The 22601-nt window shown below is 39.4% G+C and overlaps 1 protein-coding gene across 2 annotated transcripts; it reads left to right on the forward strand.

The window, feature by feature from the left end:
• The first annotated feature begins 767 nt into the window (after nt 1-767).
• Nucleotides 768-19452, forward strand: STK17B (serine/threonine kinase 17b). 2 transcript variants are annotated; one of them, XM_074829575.1, is made up of 9 exons: nt 768-903; nt 3174-3217; nt 3606-3759; nt 7492-7704; nt 11387-11531; nt 11753-11879; nt 12871-12919; nt 14324-14503; nt 16536-19452. In XM_074829575.1, the coding sequence occupies exons 3-9, from the start codon at nt 3638-3640 to the stop codon at nt 16816-16818; spliced, it is 1119 nt and encodes a 372-aa protein (XP_074685676.1). In that variant the 5' UTR covers nt 768-903; nt 3174-3217; nt 3606-3637; the 3' UTR covers nt 16819-19452. The 2 variants fall into 2 exon arrangements, with proteins under 2 accessions (XP_074685676.1, XP_074685675.1); XM_074829574.1 differs by lacking the exon at nt 3174-3217 and having other exon boundaries at nt 771-903.
• The last annotated feature ends 3149 nt before the right edge of the window (nt 19453-22601 follow it).

A 22601-nucleotide genomic window follows, 5' to 3' on the forward strand; every position in this document is an offset into this window, starting at 1 on the left:
GTTATTGTGGTTGTGGCTTTCTCCGTCAGATCCCCAGCTATGTTAGACCAGAAAAGAAAGCACACAGAGCTCCCTGCGGCCTTGCGCCACTGACCCCAGCGCCATCGCACCTACGGCACCTTGCGCTACCCCATGCCTCAACCTTTCCCCTTTGGTCTAGTACTCCTGGATACACACCGATAAGCCTCATTACAGCGTTTAGATTAAATACAGCCCTTTGCCTAGGAGATACTATCGCTGCATCACGCCCAAACCGGCGGCTCTCCCCGCCCTACGCACTGCGAGGCGGCGAAACAAAATGGCTCTCCCGCAGCTGCCCAGGACGCGAGGGGGGGGGGGCGTCAGCCCGCGGCGCACGGTCCCGCTCCGGTCCCCCACCGGCTCCCAAACAACCGGCCGGCCCTGTCCCGCCGCAGGGCGCGGGGGGGTGGGGTGGGCGGCCGGTCCGCCTCAGCGGAGCCGGGCAAGGCCGCGGCTCCCAGCACCGCGGCAGGAGGAGGAAGAGCAGGACCGTGTCCCGGCCGCGTCGGCGGCGCCCCCTCAGCTCACACGAAGGAGCGGGGCGAGGGCGGCGGCTCGGGCAGGCGGCACCTGCCGCTCCCGGCGCCCTCAGCCGCCGCCGCCGGCTCCGAAGGGCGCGGGCAGCCGGGCGGGGGCGCTCCCCGGTGGGCGGGCGCCCCCGCCAATCGCCGGGCAGGCGGCTCGCCCCGCCTGTCGCGGATTGGCTCTCTGCGCCGGAGTGGGCGGGCCGGGCGGGCGCAGCCGGGGCAGCCACATCTACCGGGCTGCGCTTTTCAAACGCCGGCGGTGCGGGCGCGGCGGTTGGCGGGGGCGCGGGCCGGCCTGCAGCGCGCGGGCCGTTACGGCCGCTGTTGGCCCTTGCGGGGAGTCCGGCGGAGAGAGGTGAGAGTGCCCCGGTGGGGGCTGCGGCTCTGCGCCTCAGCTGCCGCGGACGAGGGCGGGCAGGCGGATCCGGCGGGGCTCGAGGTGGGCGGTGGGAGCGCCGTGCCGCCTCCCCCGCCCGGTGCCGGGTCGCGCCGGTGCGCGTCTCGCCGCCCCGGGGAGCGCCGTCGGCAGCACCCCGAGGCGCAGGGGGTGCCTGTGAGGAGAGTGGGGGCGTACCGGGGATACCCGGGGCCGGTTCCCGGCCCTGGCCCTGACGCCGGCGGCCCGTCCCGGCCGGGTGTCGGCGCCCTCGGGAGCGGGCAGCCCCCGCGGAGCACCCCTGGCGCTGTCACGGGGAGCGGGGCAGGGCGGGGGCGAAGGCGAAGGGAGCGCTTCGCATCCCTCGGGCCTCCCCGGCGGGGGCTCGGGCCCCGGGAGAAGGCCGGCCCGTGGGGAAGGCCGGCCCGGGTGTGCAGCGGGCGGGCGGGAGTGCGGGGTGCGGATCCGCCGGCGCAGCGAGGGCAGGCGGGGTTGAGCGCGGGTGCTGCGCCTGCCTCGCTGTCTCTCGCCTGCAGCGAGCGTTGGCCGTAGCGTGGGGCAGGTCGTGGCCGAAGGGCTGAAGCGCGGCGGAGGTGAGGCGGTGTGCGGGGATAGCCAACCCCCAGGGCTGGCGGGGGACGCTGCCGGTCGCCGCGGGGCTCGCCGCTCCGCCGGCCCCGGCAGGGCCAGGGGCTGCCAGCCCCCCGTCACCACCGAGGGAGGTGCGGGCCCTGCAGTGGTGCTGCTCGTCCCGGGGCCTTTCTCTGCTGAACATTTCCCTCGGCCGGAGCAGGGACGTGACTTTTTAACTTAAAGAGTTAAATGAAGTGACTTTTTTTCCCAGTTAAAGATAGTTTAGTGGGAAGCTTTCTCTTTAATGGGAAGCTTGCAAGCGTCTGTGAGACCCATACTTCTAATGTCTGTTAGGTAGGGCTTTGGGTGCAAGGTGTAACATTATGGGTATCGCTTTTAACTTTGGAAATAGTTAATGTATTAGAGTTTGTGCCTTTTTTTCCGTAGCTGATTGGATCTAATTCTCCTGGATAGACTATGTGCCTGTTTGTGGGTTTCTGCCCACTATGAATGTATGTTCTTCTCTATTCTTGATGATACCAAGCTAAAGAGAGGAGATGTGGTGTCTTACCAGAGAAATAAAGTTAATTCAACATAGGGTGAAAGCTATCCTTAATAATCTATTTTTAAGAATAAAGATATAAAATGAAAGCTTACACAATAAATTTGATGATAGTAAGCACTTAATTAGGTCAGTTGTCTAATAGAAATAAATCTTTTTGTGCTGAAGTACTGCAGTAACAAGGTAACACTAGCTGTTAAACTGTGTTTAGTGAATACAGCTCTAAGGAGAGTCATGTAAAATTTCAGATATCTGAGTAAATTTCTTAAGTTATAAACTGTCATATAATTGGGGAAGAAGGAATGCATGTTTGTTACAAAGTGATTCAAAGACTTGTATGTTATTGTACTGTGACCCCTTGATAATTTTTTAAAAAGCTATTTCATGCTTATCAAATGCTACTTTGAAGATAGTCGAACTTTGTAGTATTTTTTTTCCTGCTAAAGCATGAATCATGACTTAAATCAAAATAGTTCCAATATGAATATCCTTGTTCCAAGAACTGGTAATTTGAACAATGTTTGATGGGTACTGGATTATACTTGAGTCATAACTAGTTCAAGTGCTCCCCCAGAAGTTTCTGACAGTACACTTCTGTCATTTGAAAATTGAAAGTGTATTTTTGTAAGTTTGTTAACTGTATCTGAACTGTAATTTGCCTTGTAATTTTTTTCCTTCACTAATAAAGGTAAACCTACTCTTTAACTTAAAATAAACCATCAATTAAGACTTATGTTATCCTTCAGTAACCTTTTTCTGTCTTGCTTTTGCATTTCATCTGAAGAGATGCTTCAGGCCTATAAATGTGAATGCCAAAACCCAGTATTTTTACTGTTTTGTTTTAGGGTTTTTTTTTTAACAGTAGTAGAAATAATGTGGGTGGGTGTATCTTCCTAATGTGCTGTTCTACTGGTTTATTAAGGTAATTTAATCACGATTACTACATCATTTGGTTCTAAATGATCTGCATTTGCAGAGAGGATGTTGTCCATTCATGCTGCTTTCTGACAATTAATTCATCTAAAATGAAACTTAGATGAGCTGTGAGTGAGTTTAATAAGAAATGTGAATCTTCCTACTGGAAAAAATATTTTTTTTTTTTCCCTGTGGTTAGCTATTCTTGCTGTGTTGCAGACAAGAATCAGGAAGGAGTTTTGGGTAAGTCCTCCAGGGATACCAGTTCAAAGTGTAAACTTAAGGGAATTGCTGGAATTTACCCACAATCCAAAGAAGAGTTAAAGCTTATTTTTAGAAAGCTAAAAAAAAAGTACATATCATTAATAGTTAAGTAGTTATGTAGTTATTAGCATTTTTATTGGAACTTAAGTTTATCTCTAATATCTTATGGGTATGCTCCAGGGAAAACAAACCCTCAATTTATCTCAAATGTTAAAATTATTAAATTAAAAAAAAAAAAGTCTTTCAATTAATTTTCCTAACATGTCTTGATTAGTATTCCTTTCAGGTTTTATTTTTACAGTGATTAAATGTGGTGTTTTCAGTAATTATGGAATTTCCAAAACTCCTAATTGTTTTGATTTAACAGGTGACTGGTAGAAGAGAGACCTGTTCCTGACTATGTCGAGGAGAAAGTTGGAGAATAAAAGCCTTTCTGGCTTACTAGCCACATCTCTGCAGACACAAATCAAGACAGACAATTTCCACAGTTTTTATATGCTTGAATCGAAAGAGCTAGGAAGGTAAGATTATTTCCATTTATTTTATTTTAGTGACAGGAATTTCTGCTGCAAGAGAATTCATTGTGCAGTGATAGACCTTTTCTGGTGAACTTTTATGGTAGTAGATGAGGAATGAAGTCTGCCTCTCTCCCACCCCCTTTGCAGTATCCACTGGGCTCTTTGGGGACCAGGAAAAGGTACAGTGAGACATAAATTGCCAGCCTTTTCCATGTCAGAGAGATTTAGGCTGTTTTCATAGGCATGTAGATCTGGGATTAACGTTCCTTTTCTTCCATTTCCCCTGTCTAGTCACACATCACATTCCAGGTACATAAACTAAAGAAGAGATGACATAGGGTAATACTGCAAGACAAAGAATGGGGATTTTGAGTTGGTTGTTCTGGTGGTTTGGTTGAGGGTTTTTAAAGTCCAGAAAACAAAGACCTTTTTCTCTTCCCCCTCCCACCCTCAAGCAGTTAGTCTAAATTTTATAACAACCTGATGTTCCAGAGTAATTTTGCAGCCTGCTTCTCTTGCTCATGTTTGCAACATTAAAACAAAAGGGGGGGAAAAAAAAAACCACCTTGGTATTTATGACATTGTTTCAGACATCTGAGTTAATGCATTTTTGAAATCACTGGGCTAATTCATACCTTGAAAATATTTAGTGAATTGGGTGCAAAGCCATGCAAATATAATGCCATGGCCATGTTTCCAAGCTCCTTGAACAGAAGTGGCATGGGCCGGTCTCACGGTTGTTGTGCCTTGCTGTGCTACATAACGATCCTTTGCACCTGCAACTTGTTTTGTCAGCAGAGATGCTCTTCTACATGTGATTTTGTAAAGCTCTTTAGCCTTCATTGTTCTCTTGTTTGTTTTTTTCCTAGCACGTGCTTTATCTGGTACACTTTTATAAAAGTGCACCTTGCAGCCCATAACTTTCCTCTTTTCATACCCCTTTGTCAGCTCCAATTTTGAATTCTAGGCTCTCGAGAAGCACTTTATATGCACCATCCTCTAGAACTCCAGTATTCTTAAAACACTGGATTTTCAGATTACACATACCTGTGAGATGTCTAAAGCAAACGAAAGTTGTGTGGATTCCAAAACATGGTCTTTAATACTTTCTGTACATGCAAAACCAGGCATAACAAAATAAATGCCAGAATGCAGTGAAACAGAAGCAGTTTGTTTTCCAAACATACTTTTGACTTTTCCTGGCCTAACAGTGTGTGTATGTATTTTTTTAAATGTTTTAAGTGTTTACAACACTTAAGTGATGTAAAATCCACCATTCTTTGTAGCTTCTCTAAAAGATTTAATATGCTTTTCTTTTCACTTGCAATTTCCTTTTTCCTCTTCAGGTTACTTAGTAAATGGTTCTTTTGTTCTTCTCTGTTTAAGCTTCCCAAGTCCCATTTCTTCCTCCCACACCCTTATCTTTTAGGTCCTTTGGTATTTAAGACACTGACTCATGAATCAGGCAGGTTATGTTTAGTGGGTTAAGTAGTTTTGTCCTCAGTATGTGGATGGCTTGGCTTCTTTTGAAGTAGTTGAATTTCTGTGGCTTATAACTTGGGATATGAAAACAGCTTGAAATAGGTTTTCATCTTATAAAATTGGGCTGTAAAGTGTGATGGTGAAGCAGTTGCTTTGCAGACAACAAGGAGCGGGAACCACTTTGCTTGCTTCAGTGCACCACTTCAGATCTGACTTTTTTTGCATTTCTGGAGAAATTCCACTGCTCTAAAACAATTTTTTGTTGTAATAATTTTGTCTTAATGATGGCACACTACAAATATAGTATAAACAAGTGCAAATTCTTACATCATCAGTCTGGAGATACCGCTGACCCTTCAAAGCTCTTGGGCCTGCAGCAACTAGAAGGAAGATGTGCAGAAACTGTCAGGGAGGATATTGCTGTTCTCATGAAACTCACCCAGTTCCCCTTTTTTAATTTTAGAGAAACTTTTGTGGTTGACAGGGTGATGTGATGTTAAAACGAGGATGCAAGATGTGGGGGTGTGTCTTAAACTTTGCTATATTACAAAATTCAGCTCAGTAACTTAAAATGCTCTGCAATAATAAGCTGGTTTAACAATTAGAGAAGGACTTGGCTATTTCAGGCTAACAGTTGCTAAAATGAAGAATGTGCATGTATCAGACTGCAAATAACGTTCATCTCTTTATTTTTCTTTTGAGTTTTGTATCTTTTTAAATTTGGTGCTTTAAAAAAAGGACAGAAATCCTACAACTAATTGATGTTAAATGATTAGAGAAACTATTTTAGCTGTTTTGTTGACTTTATTCCTAGATAAGTGATAGCAGTATGATTAAAGGTCGACTTTACATGTTTAATAATTTAGTCAGATTTGTACAAACTGTAGGCAGCGTGGTTATTTGCAGAGGGAAATCTGATTTTTCATGAGATGCTCATACCTTTTTTGATTAAATATTGAAGTCTAGATTTTTTTCAAAAAAGCCTCAGACATGCTTTATTTATTTTTTTTTATGATGTTCCTGTTAGACATAGGGTTTTTGTACCAGAAGAAGGGCAAAGCCTGCAGGGCAACATAATCTTTTTTACTAAAGAGGCTAATTTAGTTGAAAAAGCACAGCTCAGATAGCTTGTACTGAGCTGCTTCATTAAGTTTGTTCTTAATATGCTGTGGTAACAGAAAACATGCATGGAAAGGCATTGTTTTTTTGAAGACATAAGTGTAGATCTTGTTCTTTGCACACAGTTTTATAACTGCTTTTAGAACTTCACACAATTTATTTTAGCCCTTCGAGTTTGGTTTGGTTTTTTTTTTTAATGATGTTTCTTGTATCGTTTGGAAACACTTTGCAAGTATGCAACTAGGCGTTTCTGGGAACGCAAAACTTGTGATTATAAAACTTTGTTTTTTCAGGAGTTTATAACTTGGCTTAAACTGCATTTTTCCCCTTATTTTTTAAAAGGTCAACTTGGTGTTTTAACTACAGTATGTGGTTTTCTTTTAAAAACATTTATTAGCCAAAATACATTTTTGTTTCCATACCTAAACAGTTGGCTAGAAAATAAAGCAGCACACTTTGTCTAACTGTAATTGAGAAAGAGAATGCTAAGTAGCGGGTTTTTTTCTGTTAGGATGTTGCAGATACCTGGGGTTTTTTTAGCAGTACTACATGATTTGTGGAGGGAAATTCTGACTAGAATTTTCTGCACTGAAGACCTTCCCCCCACTTCAGCATCCAAATATGTTTTATTTTCAGTGTTTATTCTCTACATTTTACAGGGTTTTGCTTTATTACTGTATCCTGTAGGTGCTATAATGTGGTTGAGTTTTTTTTAATATCCTGTTGCCACCTGAACAATGCCCTGAGCAGCCTGGTAGGATCTCAAACCTGTCCTGCTTTAAGCTGGAGGTTTTGCTAGAGACCTCCAGAAGTCCCTTCCAACCCAAGTTATTCTACGATTCTGAGCTCCTACGGTGAGAATGTCCATGTAACCTGATACCCTGATTTAAGTTTAGCTAGTCTGTATAAAGGGAATTGTGCTGGGTCTTGCCAAAGCTTCATCTAGCTTAGTATCCTTTCTCCTACAGTGGCTGAATGTTCAGGAAATAGTGTAAGAACAGGCCAAACATGGCATTCCCCTGATAATTTTTTTTTTTTTTACTTTCCAATTATTTGCCATGCCTTTTTATTTCTAATGTTAATTTATGTACTTTTTATGTCTTGGGTCTTAATGTTTTCCCTTTTATTTTGTAGAGGAAGATGTGCTGTGGTTAGAAAATGTATAGCTAAATCCACAGGCCAAGAGTATGCAGCTAAATTTCTAAAGAAAAGAAGAAGAGGTCAGGACTGCAAAGCAGAGATTCTTCATGAAATTGCTGTACTGGAATTAATGAAATCTAATCCTCGCATAGTTAATCTCCATGAAGTTTATGAAACAGCAAATGAAATCATCTTAGTGTTGGAATAGTAAGTATGCCTTCATCAGATGTTCCACATTTGTAGTTAAAAATCTGTCAATATACTAATTTTTTGCATGAATTGCCTGAACACCCAGAAGAGTTACAATAATATACATATACATCATGCTAATATTTCACTATAATATACTTTATAAGCTCTTAGGGAATTTTTTCGATTATTTATTTCCTTGAAAGTGCAAAACATGGATCAGTTGCTGTTAATTTGAATCTTAGGTTTTGTACACACGTTTTGTTACATCCACAAGTATGTCAAATATGGAATAAGGCATAAAACAAAATACACCCAAACCTATGGTAGTTCTCTACTGAAAACTGAAAAATATGGACTGAAAGATTTTTTTTTTACAAGAAACTATTAATAAAGAGAGAGTCTTCTTTCTTGTCACTGCATAACTCAGTTTCATAGACAGTTTCACTCAATTTCAAATGGAAATGTTTTTTGTGCCTTTAAATACTATCTCTGGGTAATTTTGATTAAAACTTGCCTGTTTAATTTGAGCAGATTATTTCTTTTGCTAGTTGTTTTTTTGTAAAAAAACTCTGATAAATTTTCAGGTCAGGCTAAACTAATATAAAACCTGAATACAAACTCTAGGGTGTAATTTTATTTTATTTTTACTTTTTCCTTAAAGAATCTTCCATGTAAGCTGGCTGGAGAGAATGTTCTCAAATCCCATAGAAAGTGCATAGTGCTTTGATGCATCTTAAATCATTGCCCCCCCCCCCCCCCCCCAAAGTAGTTACTGATGCCAAGTACACAGATTTCAGAGAAACTGAGCACATTCGTGTTCTGTGAACTTCAGTCACTGCTTGATGCTTTTTGGTGTCTGAAAACTTGTAATTCCTATGTGAGTTCTGAGCTTCTAAATTTAGTGTTTTTGTTGTTTTAAAACTGTTTGGCTTTTGGAGCCGTTTCCTCCAAAATTCCCATATCTTTTTAGATGTCCCTATGGCTTCTCATGAACTCTGAAAACAAGTCTAATTTGGGAATTTAGTTTCAATTTGCATTATCTATCATATTTGCTGTATGTGTAAATTTTTGTTTGGAATGTAAAGAACAAAAATGCATTGTTTCAATTAACTCAGAAGGTCTCTCTTTAGGACTTAAGTTTCAGGTACAAAGTGTTTAAGAGCTGTTAATGGTGATCTGCAAACACCAAGATAAATTCCTTCAAATTTTCCAACGAATGTAGCTAGATAATCTTTTAAAAAGCTTTTTTCCTGGAACTAGATGATCCCTAACATATTATTCTTGTTCTGATAAGGCTAACATAATAAATAATATAGAAGACGAAGTCCAGATAAGTTTTGAACTTCTTATCAAGAAGAATTGCAAATTGACATAAAAGCCATACTGATCTTCCTGCTTCTGTTTCAGCTCAGCTATCTGTCTTGCGTGTTAAAGCTCTGTGATGAAACAACTTATACTACATTGGTGTTAATGGTCTAATTTGTAGTAGCATTCTGAAGTCTTGCAGTGAGTGTTTCTAGTTCTATTGGAATAAGCAGAGGGCTGATTATGCTTTTAAATTATCTCCTTCTGTAGCAGAGTACACAGGGATTTTTTCTCGTTTCTCATTATCAGAACTCTGAAGCAGTACTTTAAAAGAATTGCAAGAAATGAGTCTCTTACTCATAAAATAATTTATAAGCATTTCCTGTTTAGCTGTATTTTTCCTCCTTCATATGGTCCTTGCTGTTGTTAGATTGTATTGGAGGGGTTATTTGGAAGATGTAGTGATAAGAATCAGCTTGTAAAAGCACACATTTTCTAAATAAAGGAGAGAAATGTATGCTAGTTCTTAATAAGGCCATCTTTGTAGAGGGAATTACTAAAGATGTGAATACTTCTTCAAAAGCCCCACAACAGAGGTTGTTACTCTTCTAATCTGAGGGTCGAAGGTAATGGAATCCAGTTATTTGGAGAGAAGTCTAGCAGCTGTACTAACTCATTTTACAGGTGTACCAGGCAGGTGTACTAATTTTCAAATCTACCTAGTTTTGTTCATTGAAGAACTAAGAAAGGCCCTGCAGATCAGGGTCTGTCTAATCTGCTGCCATTTCCAGCAATGGCTGTAGGGAGATCCTATGGAGGAGGAGCCAAGGAAGAGCCAGGTCGAAGTTTGGCATTGTGTAGGATGCTATTAGGTTATTTTCCTGAAGATATCTTGCATTTACGTATGCTGCGGGTCAATCTAGTGCTCTTCTACTCGCCTTCTCAGTTGGTGCTGAACTTGCATGTTAACGTCTTCCTTGAACTGGGGAGCCAAAAACAGGATGGTACATTCTAGCTGTGGTCTAGTGTGCTGGGTAGTCACTTGCCTCAGCCTGCTGGCTGTGCTGCTGCTACTACTGCCTGAGGTGCTGCTGAGCACCTTCGCTGCATTCAGCTCGCTCTCTGTGAGGACTTGCAAGTCCTTCTCAGCAGAGCTGTTCAGCTCTTTACCCATCTGGGTGTCCACCCATCCAGACCATAATGTGGTAACTTGGATACAAGAATACCGTAGGAGACAGCGTTGGAAACCTTGTTAAAGTTAATGACATCCACTGCTCTTTCCTTTATCTACATTTTGTCGTGGAGGCATTGCTGACACCTCACACGCTTCCAGCAGGTTAGTCACTGTGTTCATCCATGTTGTCCATTATCTAGCTTTTTTAATAGACTCTATCACTTTGCTAATGATGAAATTCAGGCTTACTGATCTGTAGTTTTAAGGCAGCCCTTTATTCTTGAGAGAGAAACTTCAGGCAGTTAGAAGAGGCTGAATGATGATTTCAAACCCAGCATGAAAGGGAACAGCTGACACTGTGGCAAAGTGTAGAAGTTTAACTAATAAACCACATGCAACACGGTTATTTCCATGCTTCCTTTATGCTGTACTAATAGTAGGATTTTCTGTAAATAAGCAGTCTTTTTCTGAGGAAGATATATTTGAGCTGCTGTGTGAAAACATGAAGCTTGTCAATCTCATCTTTGTTGTTAGTGTGGAAATGGTAGATTTCAAAGGGACAGTCCTTGTATTTCTGAATATTCTGTGTCTACTAGAGTTCTGGAAGATACTGCTCACTAACTAAAGAGGCAATGGTATATTTAATCATCAGCAGCATGCTAGATTTTCTTCCTGATACCTCCCTGATTTTTAGTCTTCATCAGAACGACAGGACCTTGGGTGGCAAGTATGCAGTTTCCTCCCACTCCAGAAATATTCTTCAGCAACTCTCGCTGTTCATTGCATTGTAGTTCTTACATTTACACCACAGCCGCGTCATGTAAAAAATTACGATTTTTATTTTCAAAATGAGAGAATAGGAATACTGCTGGGCTTTCTTGATTTGAATTATTTATGAAACTGGTCTAATGTAAGAAATTTTAGATTTGACTTGAAGAGAAAGTCTTCTTCTGTTAGGGAATGATGGTAGAACTCATCTTCCTGAAGGCATCTTCACACTCACTTACAGGGGAGCATGCTTGAAAAACTCCACCAATAAAAAACAAAAAACCACAAACCCCACCCAAACAACAAAAACCAAAATAAACCATAGTAATAATAATGATCTTCCCAGCCTCTCTGAGAATACTATATAAATAGGTACTATATATAAAATTTTTCCTCACTTGAGTGTGAAAATTCAGGCTTAATATGTAAGTGTTCTTGAATGTGTTTCAGTGCTGCTGGAGGAGAAATATTTGACTTGTGTGTCCCAGATCTGGATGACAGAATTGGTGAAAGGGATATTGTAAGACTTATAAGACAGATACTTGAAGGACTTCGCTGCTTGCATGAAAACAATATTGTGCATCTTGATTTAAAGGTGAGGCTGCGGCAGACTTTTTTAGTACTTTATCTTCAATTTAACATTATGATAAGTAATTTGTTAAATACATAGCAAAGATGAGAAAAAGTGTATAGCAAATAATTTTTAAAAGTAAAATTTAGCAATAAGTATTGCATAATAGAAACTGAAATGTGATTTAGTACACTGTTTTTTCTGCAGCTTCTATTTTATTGAGAATTAAATCTTTTCTATTCTAGCCTCAAAATATTTTGCTGAGCAGCATCAGTCCTCTTGGTGATGTAAAAATTGTAGATTTTGGTATGTCTCGGAAGCTTGAGAATTCTAGTGAACTGCGTCAGATCATGGGAACAACAGAGTATCTAGGTATGGAAGAGTTGCTTCACAATTTCTGATGTGTGGTTTTGAGAAAACAGAAACAGTTTATGTAATGTGCTTATCAACTTACCAGATGTTACTGGAGGAAGAACAGCTGGACAAGGCAACATGTCTTGAACTGTTCTTTTTTTTTTTTAGAGTAGTCAACAAATATTTGCACCAAAAAATCCCAAATAACATCAACAAGTGCACCTCTAATTTCATGCTGTAGTATTTGCTGTGATGCAGGCTGTTAACAAGAAATGTTGGCTGTTAAATTCTTTTGATTAGAGTTGAAATACAAGATTAGCTTGAACAAAGAAATGTTCTTTGAATTAGGAATGCCATTTAGTATGATGACTTCATGAGATTAAAATATTCCTTGGAAGGGGAAAGATTGCCATTAGTACTTGGCCCTCTTGGAGGGGCAGGTTTCCTTAATGATTAGCCTACACTTAATTTTAAGAGCACTTCAATCTGTAGTGAATAGCTTGCTGTCTAGCTGTTGTGGATGAGTGATTTAGATCACTTAAAGAATCGCTGTCAAAGGTATTAGCAAAAAGTGATTTTAATGTGAATTTGTAAAAGTGCGACAACAAAGTTCGATGGCTAACAGCCACTGACCCTAAAATTGTCTTGGTCATCTAGCTTTGCAGTGTTAACATGCTGAAGGCTTTATGCATTTCCCTTAAAAAGCTATATACTTGAAAACCTCTTAGAAGAATCTTCTACGTGAATGCATCTGATTAGAAGAGATCTTGGGACTTCAGGCTATACAGTGCTATTTTAGTGTGAACCAATTAAGCATTGCTGTGTCTAATCAAACACAAATAACTTCTTTCACCCTTTTGGCTTGAAAATAATAAACTTGATTATTGAAACTGCATGTTTAGTCTTACAATAATGGTTGGCAAAAAAACTGCCAGAAATGTAGTGTATGATTCAAGGCTACTTGAATAATACATTAAAGTGTTTTAATTTGCTCCATCTCTTTCTCTAGCTCCAGAGATCTTAAACTATGATCCTATTACCACAGCTACAGATATGTGGTAGGTTGTATGTGTTAATTCATTTTATTGAGGTAGGCATGACCATTTAACAATCTAGGGGCCAGATCCAGACTCTGATGCAGTTTTATCTGGCTTCCAAGAATACTCTTCTGTTGGTGGACTGACTAAAAGAGGGAGAGTTGGGAGGGGAAGGAGCTCATAGAATGTAACTCGGGGCTTACAGAAATTACTGTATATGGGTCTGTTGCACACCTAGTAGGGAATGCAGGTGGTTTCTGAGCATGCAGAGTATAGCTATTTGTTCAAAGGGAACAATAACAGTGATTGGGTAGCATACTTCAGGTGTTAGTTACTCTTGGATGACATGCCTCAGGTATTAACTGCTCTTGGACACTCTTCCCTCCCCACTTTTGTATCATTAAATAATTTTATTATACAAATGATAAGAAGTATTTTACCTTTCTACTTCTTATCTTTAGAGCAATATCTGCAGAATGAGTCATAAAAAATGAGACAAGTATCTTTAATCCACGACTTTATTAAGTATACCTCCTTTGTAGCCTATTAATTTCATGAGCTATGTTAGTGTAAAGGCTAGCTCTCAGATGTTTCCTTAAAAACATAAAATATTCATATGCTCTTGAGCATCTAAATAATTAAAATTCAGTTTTAAAAGTTGCTATGATCTAATTACTCCTTTGAAATTGCCAACTCATAGTAGTAATTAAATCTGTTTGTGACTGGTTTTTAACCACTTATTATTTTCCTGCTTTTGTGGGATGATGTAACAACAAACTATTGGTGCTGTACTCAGAATGACAAACACAGCAGCTGCATGTTTCCACACTGTAACGAGTATTAAGGTTTGATCTATCAGATCACAAAACCATTTCTATTATGCATCAAGAAACCACTTAAGATTTATAATAAATCACATGACGTGTGATACTCATGTTCACATGCTTAGGGAAAAACATCTCAGCAAGAGGATATTGTAACAACTTGGATGTTGACTGTACAGAAAGGTTGACTAAAACTCAGCCTTCAATACTTCATCCAGAATTGTAGTGAAAGATGGGTTTTTATTTACATGTGAATTAGAAAGTCTATCTTTTTGTAGTTCTATCATCCAGAATTGCCATATGTCCAAGAATGGGCTGTGTAAAAGTGATGTATTTCCTTTTCCTAACAATTTCAATGGAAAGAAAAGGGTATATTGAAAGTGAGCAATTTTCAAAAATCCCTTAATTGAGATACATACATAGCTTTCCTTGTGTGTGCTTGTGCATAAGTGCTTGAATCACATAAAACTGAGATGTCACATGATGTTTCTAACTCTCCGAGTGTGACATACATCAGGAAGTTTGATCTGCAGCTCAATAAATATGGGGGTTATACTGTTTAGGTATCCTAGTAGGATTACACATTGTGTTCTTACCTCAGGAACATAGGTGTCATTTCATACATGCTGCTGACACAAGAATCTCCATTTGTGGGAGCTGATAATCAAGAAACTTACCTTAATATATCTCAAGTTAATGTGGATTATTCAGAAGAAACATTTTCATCAGTTTCACAGCCTGCCAAAGACTTCATTCAAAAACTTCTCACAAAAAATCCAGAGTAAGTAACAAACTCCTCCGGGTAAGAATCTTTGATGTTTGTGGAGCACGTAGAAAAAGTGAATGTTAATTTGGGAGCTTAGTACCACTGATATGATCAGTCAGACAGTTCACAATGTGTTGGTATTATCAGCTGGATATTTAAGTGTAGGTTTATGCTTTTTCATAATGTATGAGAAGGATCTTTGGTTCACTGCCTGGCTATTCTTGTAGTCAGGCTTGTGCTTTGAGTTTTGTATTTTGAGTTTCTTTATATTTTCAGAGGACAGATTATTAACAAAACTGATGAAATATAGTCTAGAAAGGAGACATTCTTGTCTATAACTTAACCTTTTATTGCACAAGTTGGAGAGACCATGTAATTTTTGATGCAGTGCTTTCTTGTTTCCTGACTTATCTTTAATGTATCTTTCTACTTTAATACATTTTATATAAAAACTTGGCAGTCTTCTGACTGAGCATATATTCTTGAGAAATTATATATAGTGTTTTGCCATGTTCGTTTTTTTTTAAAAAAAACCCATTCTCAATCAAAAGTACAAACTTCTTTTTGTTTGTAAGACACACTTCCATAACTTCGAATTCTTTGAAAATTCAGACTCTAATCTGAAGGCCTTCCTGGCTGAACTTTGAGAAGATAGTCTTTGAGAGCGGGAGAGTTACAGACATTAACTGTGTCTGCACTTGCTGTATAGTGTTAAATCTGGATATTTTTTAACTGTTTCACCAGCAAATGTAGTAAAAAAGAAAAAAACAAACAAAAAACCCCCACCACCCTAAAAGATATATATGTGGGAATAATATTTAGTAAAGTCAGTCATGTTCAGTCAGGCATGGTCAGGTATTATCAATTATAGTGCAAGGTATTGTCATTTCTGATGAGACAGTAGTCCCTGTTGCCTTTGGTGAGCCTGCAACGAGCAGGGGTGACCTTGTTGTTTGGTTAAGAAAGAGGTTCTTTGATAGGAGGGGATGATGGGAGATGATATCCATGAAGTGCCTACTTTGAAATAAGGACTCCATATAAACTCATGTCTGAACAGTCCATTCTGTTTTAGTGTCTCACATAGAGGGTTTGTCAATATCTGGAATAATTCACAAAAACAATAGTATCATGCAGGAAACAGTTATGAAGAGCCTGCTCTGATAAATGTTAATGTGGACCTGCAGGATGGTTGACATTCTGTCACAGTTACTACTCTACTTGCTTTCTTGCCTCTGGGCATCTCGGTTTTCATTATATCCTCAATAACCTCTTTTTCCCCATTCCAATTCTTGATGTGTATATTTCTGGAATCTTAAGAGGAAGAATCTGTCTTCAGACAGTCAACTCTGTAAAGTTACAGTTCTCTGACCAAAAAATATTTATGTGTTCTGGTAAAGGACAAATAGTGGGCTCTGTTGCATTTCCAGGAAGTTCTGTGGAACTTAACAATGCAGAACATGATGGAAACTGCAGTAGAACTATGCAAGGTTATCCAAAGGTACAGTTTTGTAAGTGTGTGGTTTATTTGGTAGTAGCTACATTTTGGAAGGGTTTACACCAGGTGAATTGCTAGAGTTAAACATGGCAAAATGTCAGGTAGTGTTGATGACATCATGTTATTTGGCCCTCCTTGAAAACCTAATGACTGAATAGTCATTAGCCTCCGTATTTACAATGGTCTGTATAAAACATAGGACTTCAAAAGCATAAGCACATGCACATACATATATATATGTGTGTACACAATGCTGAAAATGTTCCAAGGGACTATGAATACTGGTTGAGAAATACCTGTTCCTTGTTCTGATGAAAAGTGAAAAGCTTACCAGTTTTGACATTCAGCAGTAGGGGAAACTGTCAACTAAAATTAAGATGCATGTTGCCAATACTTAACTATGGTACGGTCTAATCTGGTAGTAGTGGAAAACCAGCAATATTAACTCTTCAGTGTCAATTTGGCTTAATACTTCTTACCATGTGTCAGAACTATTTTCGTTACATTTTCAGTATTTCTGAAATTAACTTAAGCAACTTTTCTTTTTCAAAGGGAAAGACCCACAGCAGAGGCCTGTCTGTCTCATTTGTGGTTGCAGCAAGGGGAGTTCATACTCTTGTGTAGCCCTGAAGAAACTTGTTGCTCTTCTCTGATGCCAGGACACACAGCAAAATGCTCGGAAGAGCGCAATGTAAAATCCAGTTGTAATGGTACCTGTAGCAACAAGGAAGACAAAGAAAACATTCCGGAGGACAGCAGTACCGTCTCCAAACGTTTCCGTTTTGATGATTCATTGCAGTATCCCCAAGACTTCATGACAGACTTCATATGTTAATGTGTAATATAGACTTTTATAAAGTGAATTTAGCATAATCTATTCCAGTGGTGAATATAAGATTATGGCTTGCCAATTCGTGCAGCATTGGCATACTGGAAATGCACTTTGATTCTTATGCCGGTGCTTCCTTTTCTATCCATTGCTGGCAATGGATTTAACTCCTGAGAAATTGGGGTTGTTGCACCAATAAAATGAATTATTTTTTTTAAGCAGATATAATTAAATATTTTTGCACTTTCAAGTTTTAGTCCAAAAATGATGCCAGAGTGAACAAACTAAAACCTGAAAATGAGTTTGTTTAAACTCAAGCTTCGCCAAACGGTGGTTGAGTACGTGCACACTTTTATGACTAGCCTTAAGAAATTGGTCTAAGCAGGGAAACTGAATCTAGCTGTCTTACTGGGCTTATTTGTGACCATTCTCATTGCTTTAAATGGAAGCTAAAGGTGGTATGTTTTGGGAATATGATGTATCTGTTGGGGCCATTTGGAAAACCGCTTTCTCTCTAGGATCATTAGTAGTTAAGGAAATGTTTCTGCCTTATAGATTTGGTCCACTTAAGGATTATAATGCATACTCTGTGTTTTTCCTGTATTGGGTCTTTGTGATGCTTGAATAGAAAACGGGTAGATTGTCAGTCCTTGTGCTAGTGGTCCTTTGCTTTTTATCAGTAAGTTATATTTGAAAAGGATGAGGATCCCGTGCTGATGTGAATATTTGATAAACTTGTTAGTTTGCTTTCATAAAACCTCTGAAATATCCCTCATCTCAAAAGAAAAAACCAAAAACACCCCCCCAGCCCCCCCCCCCCCCCCCCCCCCCCCAAAAAACCCAAACAGACTCTTAGGAGTTAAAAGCAGTAACTGAATAAACTGAAAATAACTGGTTTTGCCAGTGAAGCTGCAATTAAAAGCTTTCCATTATGCCCCTCTAATGTAGCAGTGCAGTGCATATTTCTGTCAATTATTATCCATAATAATTTAGCTTCATGCCTGCTCTGAGAAATGGACTGCAGTGTGTTAGTATTTAAAGACAAACTACTTAATAATTGTTTTAAGCCTTTAAATTTGGTTTGTTCAGTGGGTTTGTTATTTTTTTAAGTTATCCCATCCACTTCCTGTTTTTAGGCTCTGAGAAAATAATGCCTATGTCAACTTTTAGCTTAGAGCAAATACCAGTCATGCTGTAACAGCTTGAAGCTAATACTGACAAGATAAAAATCATAACACTGAGGCTGGAAGTTTTTTTTGTGTAGGGAATGTATTAAAACTTTTATAAATATTTTGAAAGTAAATGGCACTTTAAAATACTTTTGAGATTTTCCACTCCTCGGAGCTTAGACTTAATTGTCTTTGATTTGGATTTGGTTTGGTTTGTGTAATATCACAATCTGATGATCTTTTTCAAGTGTGCCTGTGGACTTGTTAATAGTTAGGCCAATTGAGGTTTTGGAACAACATATGATTGAGAGGTGAACATAATGAGTGGTAAAAGGTTGTATTTTACCTTTCTTCACACAAGGAAGTAAGAGGTATTTTTACAAATAGATTTCAATATAAGGTATCACCATAATGCATGGGGAAATTCAGGACTGTTATCTTTATTTTGGGTGACTTGTCAATAAGTGAAAAGTCAAATGAGGTGTAAGGCATATTAGACTATCTTTCAGCTTGTCAGAAGAAGTGAAAGTTTTCCAAGACTTAATCTCATGTGAAATGAAGTAATGGATATATTCAGTATGTATGAAGCACAGATGCCTAGGTATAAATGAACCACACTGAGTCTCCTCTATGTATTAATTCTCATGTCACTTTTTTCAGTGATACTATTATAATTATAAAACCACTTTGAAGGCGGTTGTTGGATTGTATTCAGGTACCTTATACCCCTACTTCTCAAAGTCCTTGGCTTTTCCCAGTTTTGGAGTCATATCTAACTTTTTTTTTCCACCAGCATGGAGTCTAATTTGAACTGGGTAAATTAAAAACACAGACTATTTTATGCATACTCAGAAGTTAAAGTTCACTTAACATAAAGAAGAAAATGTCAAAAAGCTGTAACAAAGGTAGAAAAGAATGTTTGTAAAATTGTTACATTTTAAAATTCTGCAAAAATATTACTGAACTGAAATTACAACTGGGAAGCTTGTGAAAGTCTTTGTACATTAGATTTCTATTTTTAACATCTGAAAAATAAAGCTGAAAGCATATGCCAGCACTTTATCATAAAGTTGTTATTCCTTAAGATTTTTATCATGGTATCTGATGTTTACATTTCTTACCACTTTTTGAGCTAACTTATCTTTAAATTTAAATAAATGAAAATTGATCTTATCCAAGGAACTTAAGTTTTGAAGACTTTCTGTACTTTATAAAATATGCCTTGAATCAGATTTTGTTTGGATCAGTGTGTTTGATTTATTTAAAAATATTATTGTGCATGCATAACTTCAATTGAATGTAAATGCATACATTGTAGACAATTGTTAGCCTGTCTTGCTTCCTGCCATATTACTGGGAATTACCAAGTGTAAATGAGTGATGAGTAACATTTTAAGATGACTGAAGTCATATTTCTATGCAGTTCATGACCTTTTTATATTAAAAAAAAATAAACTGCCTTTTTTCAAAACTTCTGTGTTTTAATTTCTTCACAGAATCAGCGAATAGTTGAGGTTGGAAGGGACCTCTGGAAGCCATGTTGTCCAAACCCCCTGCTCAGGCAGGGCCACCTAGACCTTACTGGCCAGGACCATGTCCAGATGGCTTTTGAGGATCTCCAAAGGAGGAGACTCTACCTCCCTGGGCAACCTGTTCTGGTGCTCAGTCATCCTCACAGTAAATAAAGTATTTTCTTATGTTCAGATGGAGCCTCCTGTGTTTCAGTTTGTGCCCATTCCCTCTTCTCCTCTCACTGGGCACCACTGACAAGAGCCTGGCTCAACCTTCTTTGCACTCTCCCTTCAGATATTTATATATATTGACAAGAGTCCCCCTTGAGCCTTCTCGAGGCTGAACAGTCCCAGGTACCTCAGCCTTTCCTCATAGGAGAGTTGCTCCAGTCCCTTAATTACCTTTGTGCCCTTTATTGGACTCTGCTATGTCTGTGTCTCATGTACTGAGAAGCCCAGAACAGGACACAGTACTCCTGTGCTTAATAGAAGGGAAGGATCACCTCCATCAACCTGCTGGCGATACTCTGCCTAATGCAGCCCAAGATACCATCAGCCTTCTCTGTGGCAAGGCACACTGCTGGCTCATGCTCAACTTTGCGTCCTCCAGGACCCCAGGTCCTTTTCTGAGAAGGTGTTTTCCATCTGGGTGGCCCCACCATATATCAGTGTATGGGATTGTTCCTCCACATGTGCAGAGCTTTGTACTTCTCCTTGTTGACCTTCATGAGATTCTTGTCAGCCTGCTGCTTCAGCCTGCAGAGGTCCCTGTGGATGGCAGCCTGACCCTCTGCTGTATCAGCCATTCCTACCAGTTTTGGGTCATCTGCAGCCTTGCTGAGGGTATGCTCTGCCCCATCATCCAGATCATTAAACAGGACTGGGCCCAGTATTGACCCTTGGGCCACACTTCTTGTTACTGACCTCTAACTAGACTGTTCCACTGATCAGCACCCCATGGGCTTGGCCATTCAGCCAGTTTTCAGTCCACCTCCCTGTCTGCTCATCCAGCCCGTACAGTGACAGCTTGTCTATGAGGATCTTACGGGAGAACCTTGTCAAAGGCCTTGCTGAAGTCTATGTAGGCAGTGTCTGCTGCTCTCCCCTCATCCACCAGCCAGTCATTTCACCACAGAAGTTTATCAGGTTACTCAAGCATGACTTCCCCTTGGTGAATCCATGCTGACTACTCCTGATGAATCATGAACTTACCAGCTAACTTCCTGGAACTCTTCTATATGTGCCTGGTTTTTATACATAAAAAGTTTATGTTCCTATACATAATGGTCTAGTTATGTCTTGCAGTATTTACTGAGGTGATACCTTTTATGTTAAATTCTAATGGCCTTTGCTGAATGACCATGTAAGGAAACTTAAATGGAATGTTTGTTACACGTATTAGCCTCCTAGGGCACTAATTGTACATTTGTTTCTTTTTCAAGTAGATGGTTGAATTAAAAAAAAAAATACAATAAAACAAACAATTTTCCTTTAGAAAAGGAATTACGGTCAAAAGAGGAGGTAACCCATTGTGGCTTGGATAACATGTTTCCTACAAAGGCGCATTTCACTGACGAAATGAAAGCTTTCTCATTGTTAGAAATGCACAAACAGGCTTTCTTAGTGAAAAAAATAGCGTATTCATGTGATTGCTTTGGTGCTGCTTGCAGCATTAAGTTCAGAAATTGTGAATATTTACATTTCCTGCATTGAAAGTTCTTATCTGGAATTCTTGTTTTTTCTTTTTTAAAATTTTTTTAAGACACTTAGAAAACAAACTAGTCTGTTTACTACTAGTGATTTGAGACAGTTTGAAATTTCTGTCTTTTCAAAACATCTTCTAAGGAAGGAGATGTTAGAAAAATGCATTGTCTAGATAATAACTGACCATCTTACCAGGACAGTTGTGCTTGTAGTCTTGCTAAGTAAGGTAAGTCATACTTGGAAAAATATATTGTGAAATTGGGGCAAGATAAAAGCATGCAATTAATGTGTGTTTGTTTCAGAAACCAATCATCCTGTGCCTTAGGAACCTGGCAGCTGACAGACTTGAAAATACTGTTTGGCCCACTCAGCATTGGAGTAGGGAGCAGGATAAAGAATGAGTCAGTGTGTAGAAAGTCTACCAAATTAATGGTAACATTACAAAGCTGAATTGCCAAGTCACCTACCAGTGCAGGAGAGTATAAGGAAATTTCTTAATTAAAAGCAGGTACATGAATTCTGACATAAAAATTCTTACCTTGTTAGCCTGTGTAGTGTTAGCCCTAGTAAATAAGGGCTAGACTATTACATAAAGTATTCAGAGAATCAATCATTTCATGTGGCAGTGCTAGTTTTTGTTGCTTTCACAACACAACAGGAAGATAAAGGATGATTTTTGACCCAATAAGACCTGTGACAGAACTCTTGCAGAACAGTGAAACAAAGCCTTCACCTTTGAGTGTGAACAGAGGCTTCCTGTGACAAACACATTTGCATCCAGAGTAAGTCAGCATACCTACACTGACCACAAAGAATTAATATTTCTTTTAGTGTTATGATAGTCTTGATAGTAAATAAGGACTCCTTTTTCCTTTTTAAACTGGCACTGATCGGCACTCAAGCTCATTCTAGTGTTCTTTCATAGCAGCTATGTAGGTGAAATAGGCATACAAGTTCTGGTCTCTAACTTGCTGTGTTTCTGTTGACACAGATGAACCCAGATCTCTTCACTGTCTTTAAAAATCTCTTCCAAGCTCTAATAACTGTAGGATTGTGTTGTGCATCTGTGCTGTTAGTATGGTGGCTGTTCTAAAACAATTTGCAAAGTGATCTTTCCTTGATGGTCAGTAGTTCCACTGTGATACGAGCAGAAGACTCATCTGACTAAATGCATGCTTCTTACAGCACATCATGTTTCTAAGAATGATTTTTACAAATATGTAAATAATTATCACTCTTACAGGGAAGAAAATACTATTTTAGTCCTGTCTTTAATTTGATTTTTGTGCATTAATTATTCTGTACTCAAGAGATACGCATAACAATACCTGACTTAATAAAGATCATAAAGTTTAAAAAAATATTTTTCAAATGGGGAGAAATTTTCTGGTATTTCATAGGAATT

This window comes from Strix aluco, chromosome 6 (assembly GCF_031877795.1).
Source record: "Strix aluco isolate bStrAlu1 chromosome 6, bStrAlu1.hap1, whole genome shotgun sequence".
NCBI classification, from domain to species: domain Eukaryota; kingdom Metazoa; phylum Chordata; class Aves; order Strigiformes; family Strigidae; genus Strix; species Strix aluco.

Coding starts and splice junctions, on each gene's coding strand:
- STK17B (XM_074829575.1), top strand. CDS start 3,638: ATGTCGAGGAGAAAGTTGGAGAATAAAAGCCTTTCTGGCTTACTAGCC. Junction 11,880..12,870: donor GGGAACAACAGAGTATCTAG/GTATGGAAGAGT, acceptor CTCTTTCTCTAG/CTCCAGAGATCTTAAACTAT. Junction 12,920..14,323: donor ACCACAGCTACAGATATGTG/GTAGGTTGTATG, acceptor TTCTTACCTCAG/GAACATAGGTGTCATTTCAT.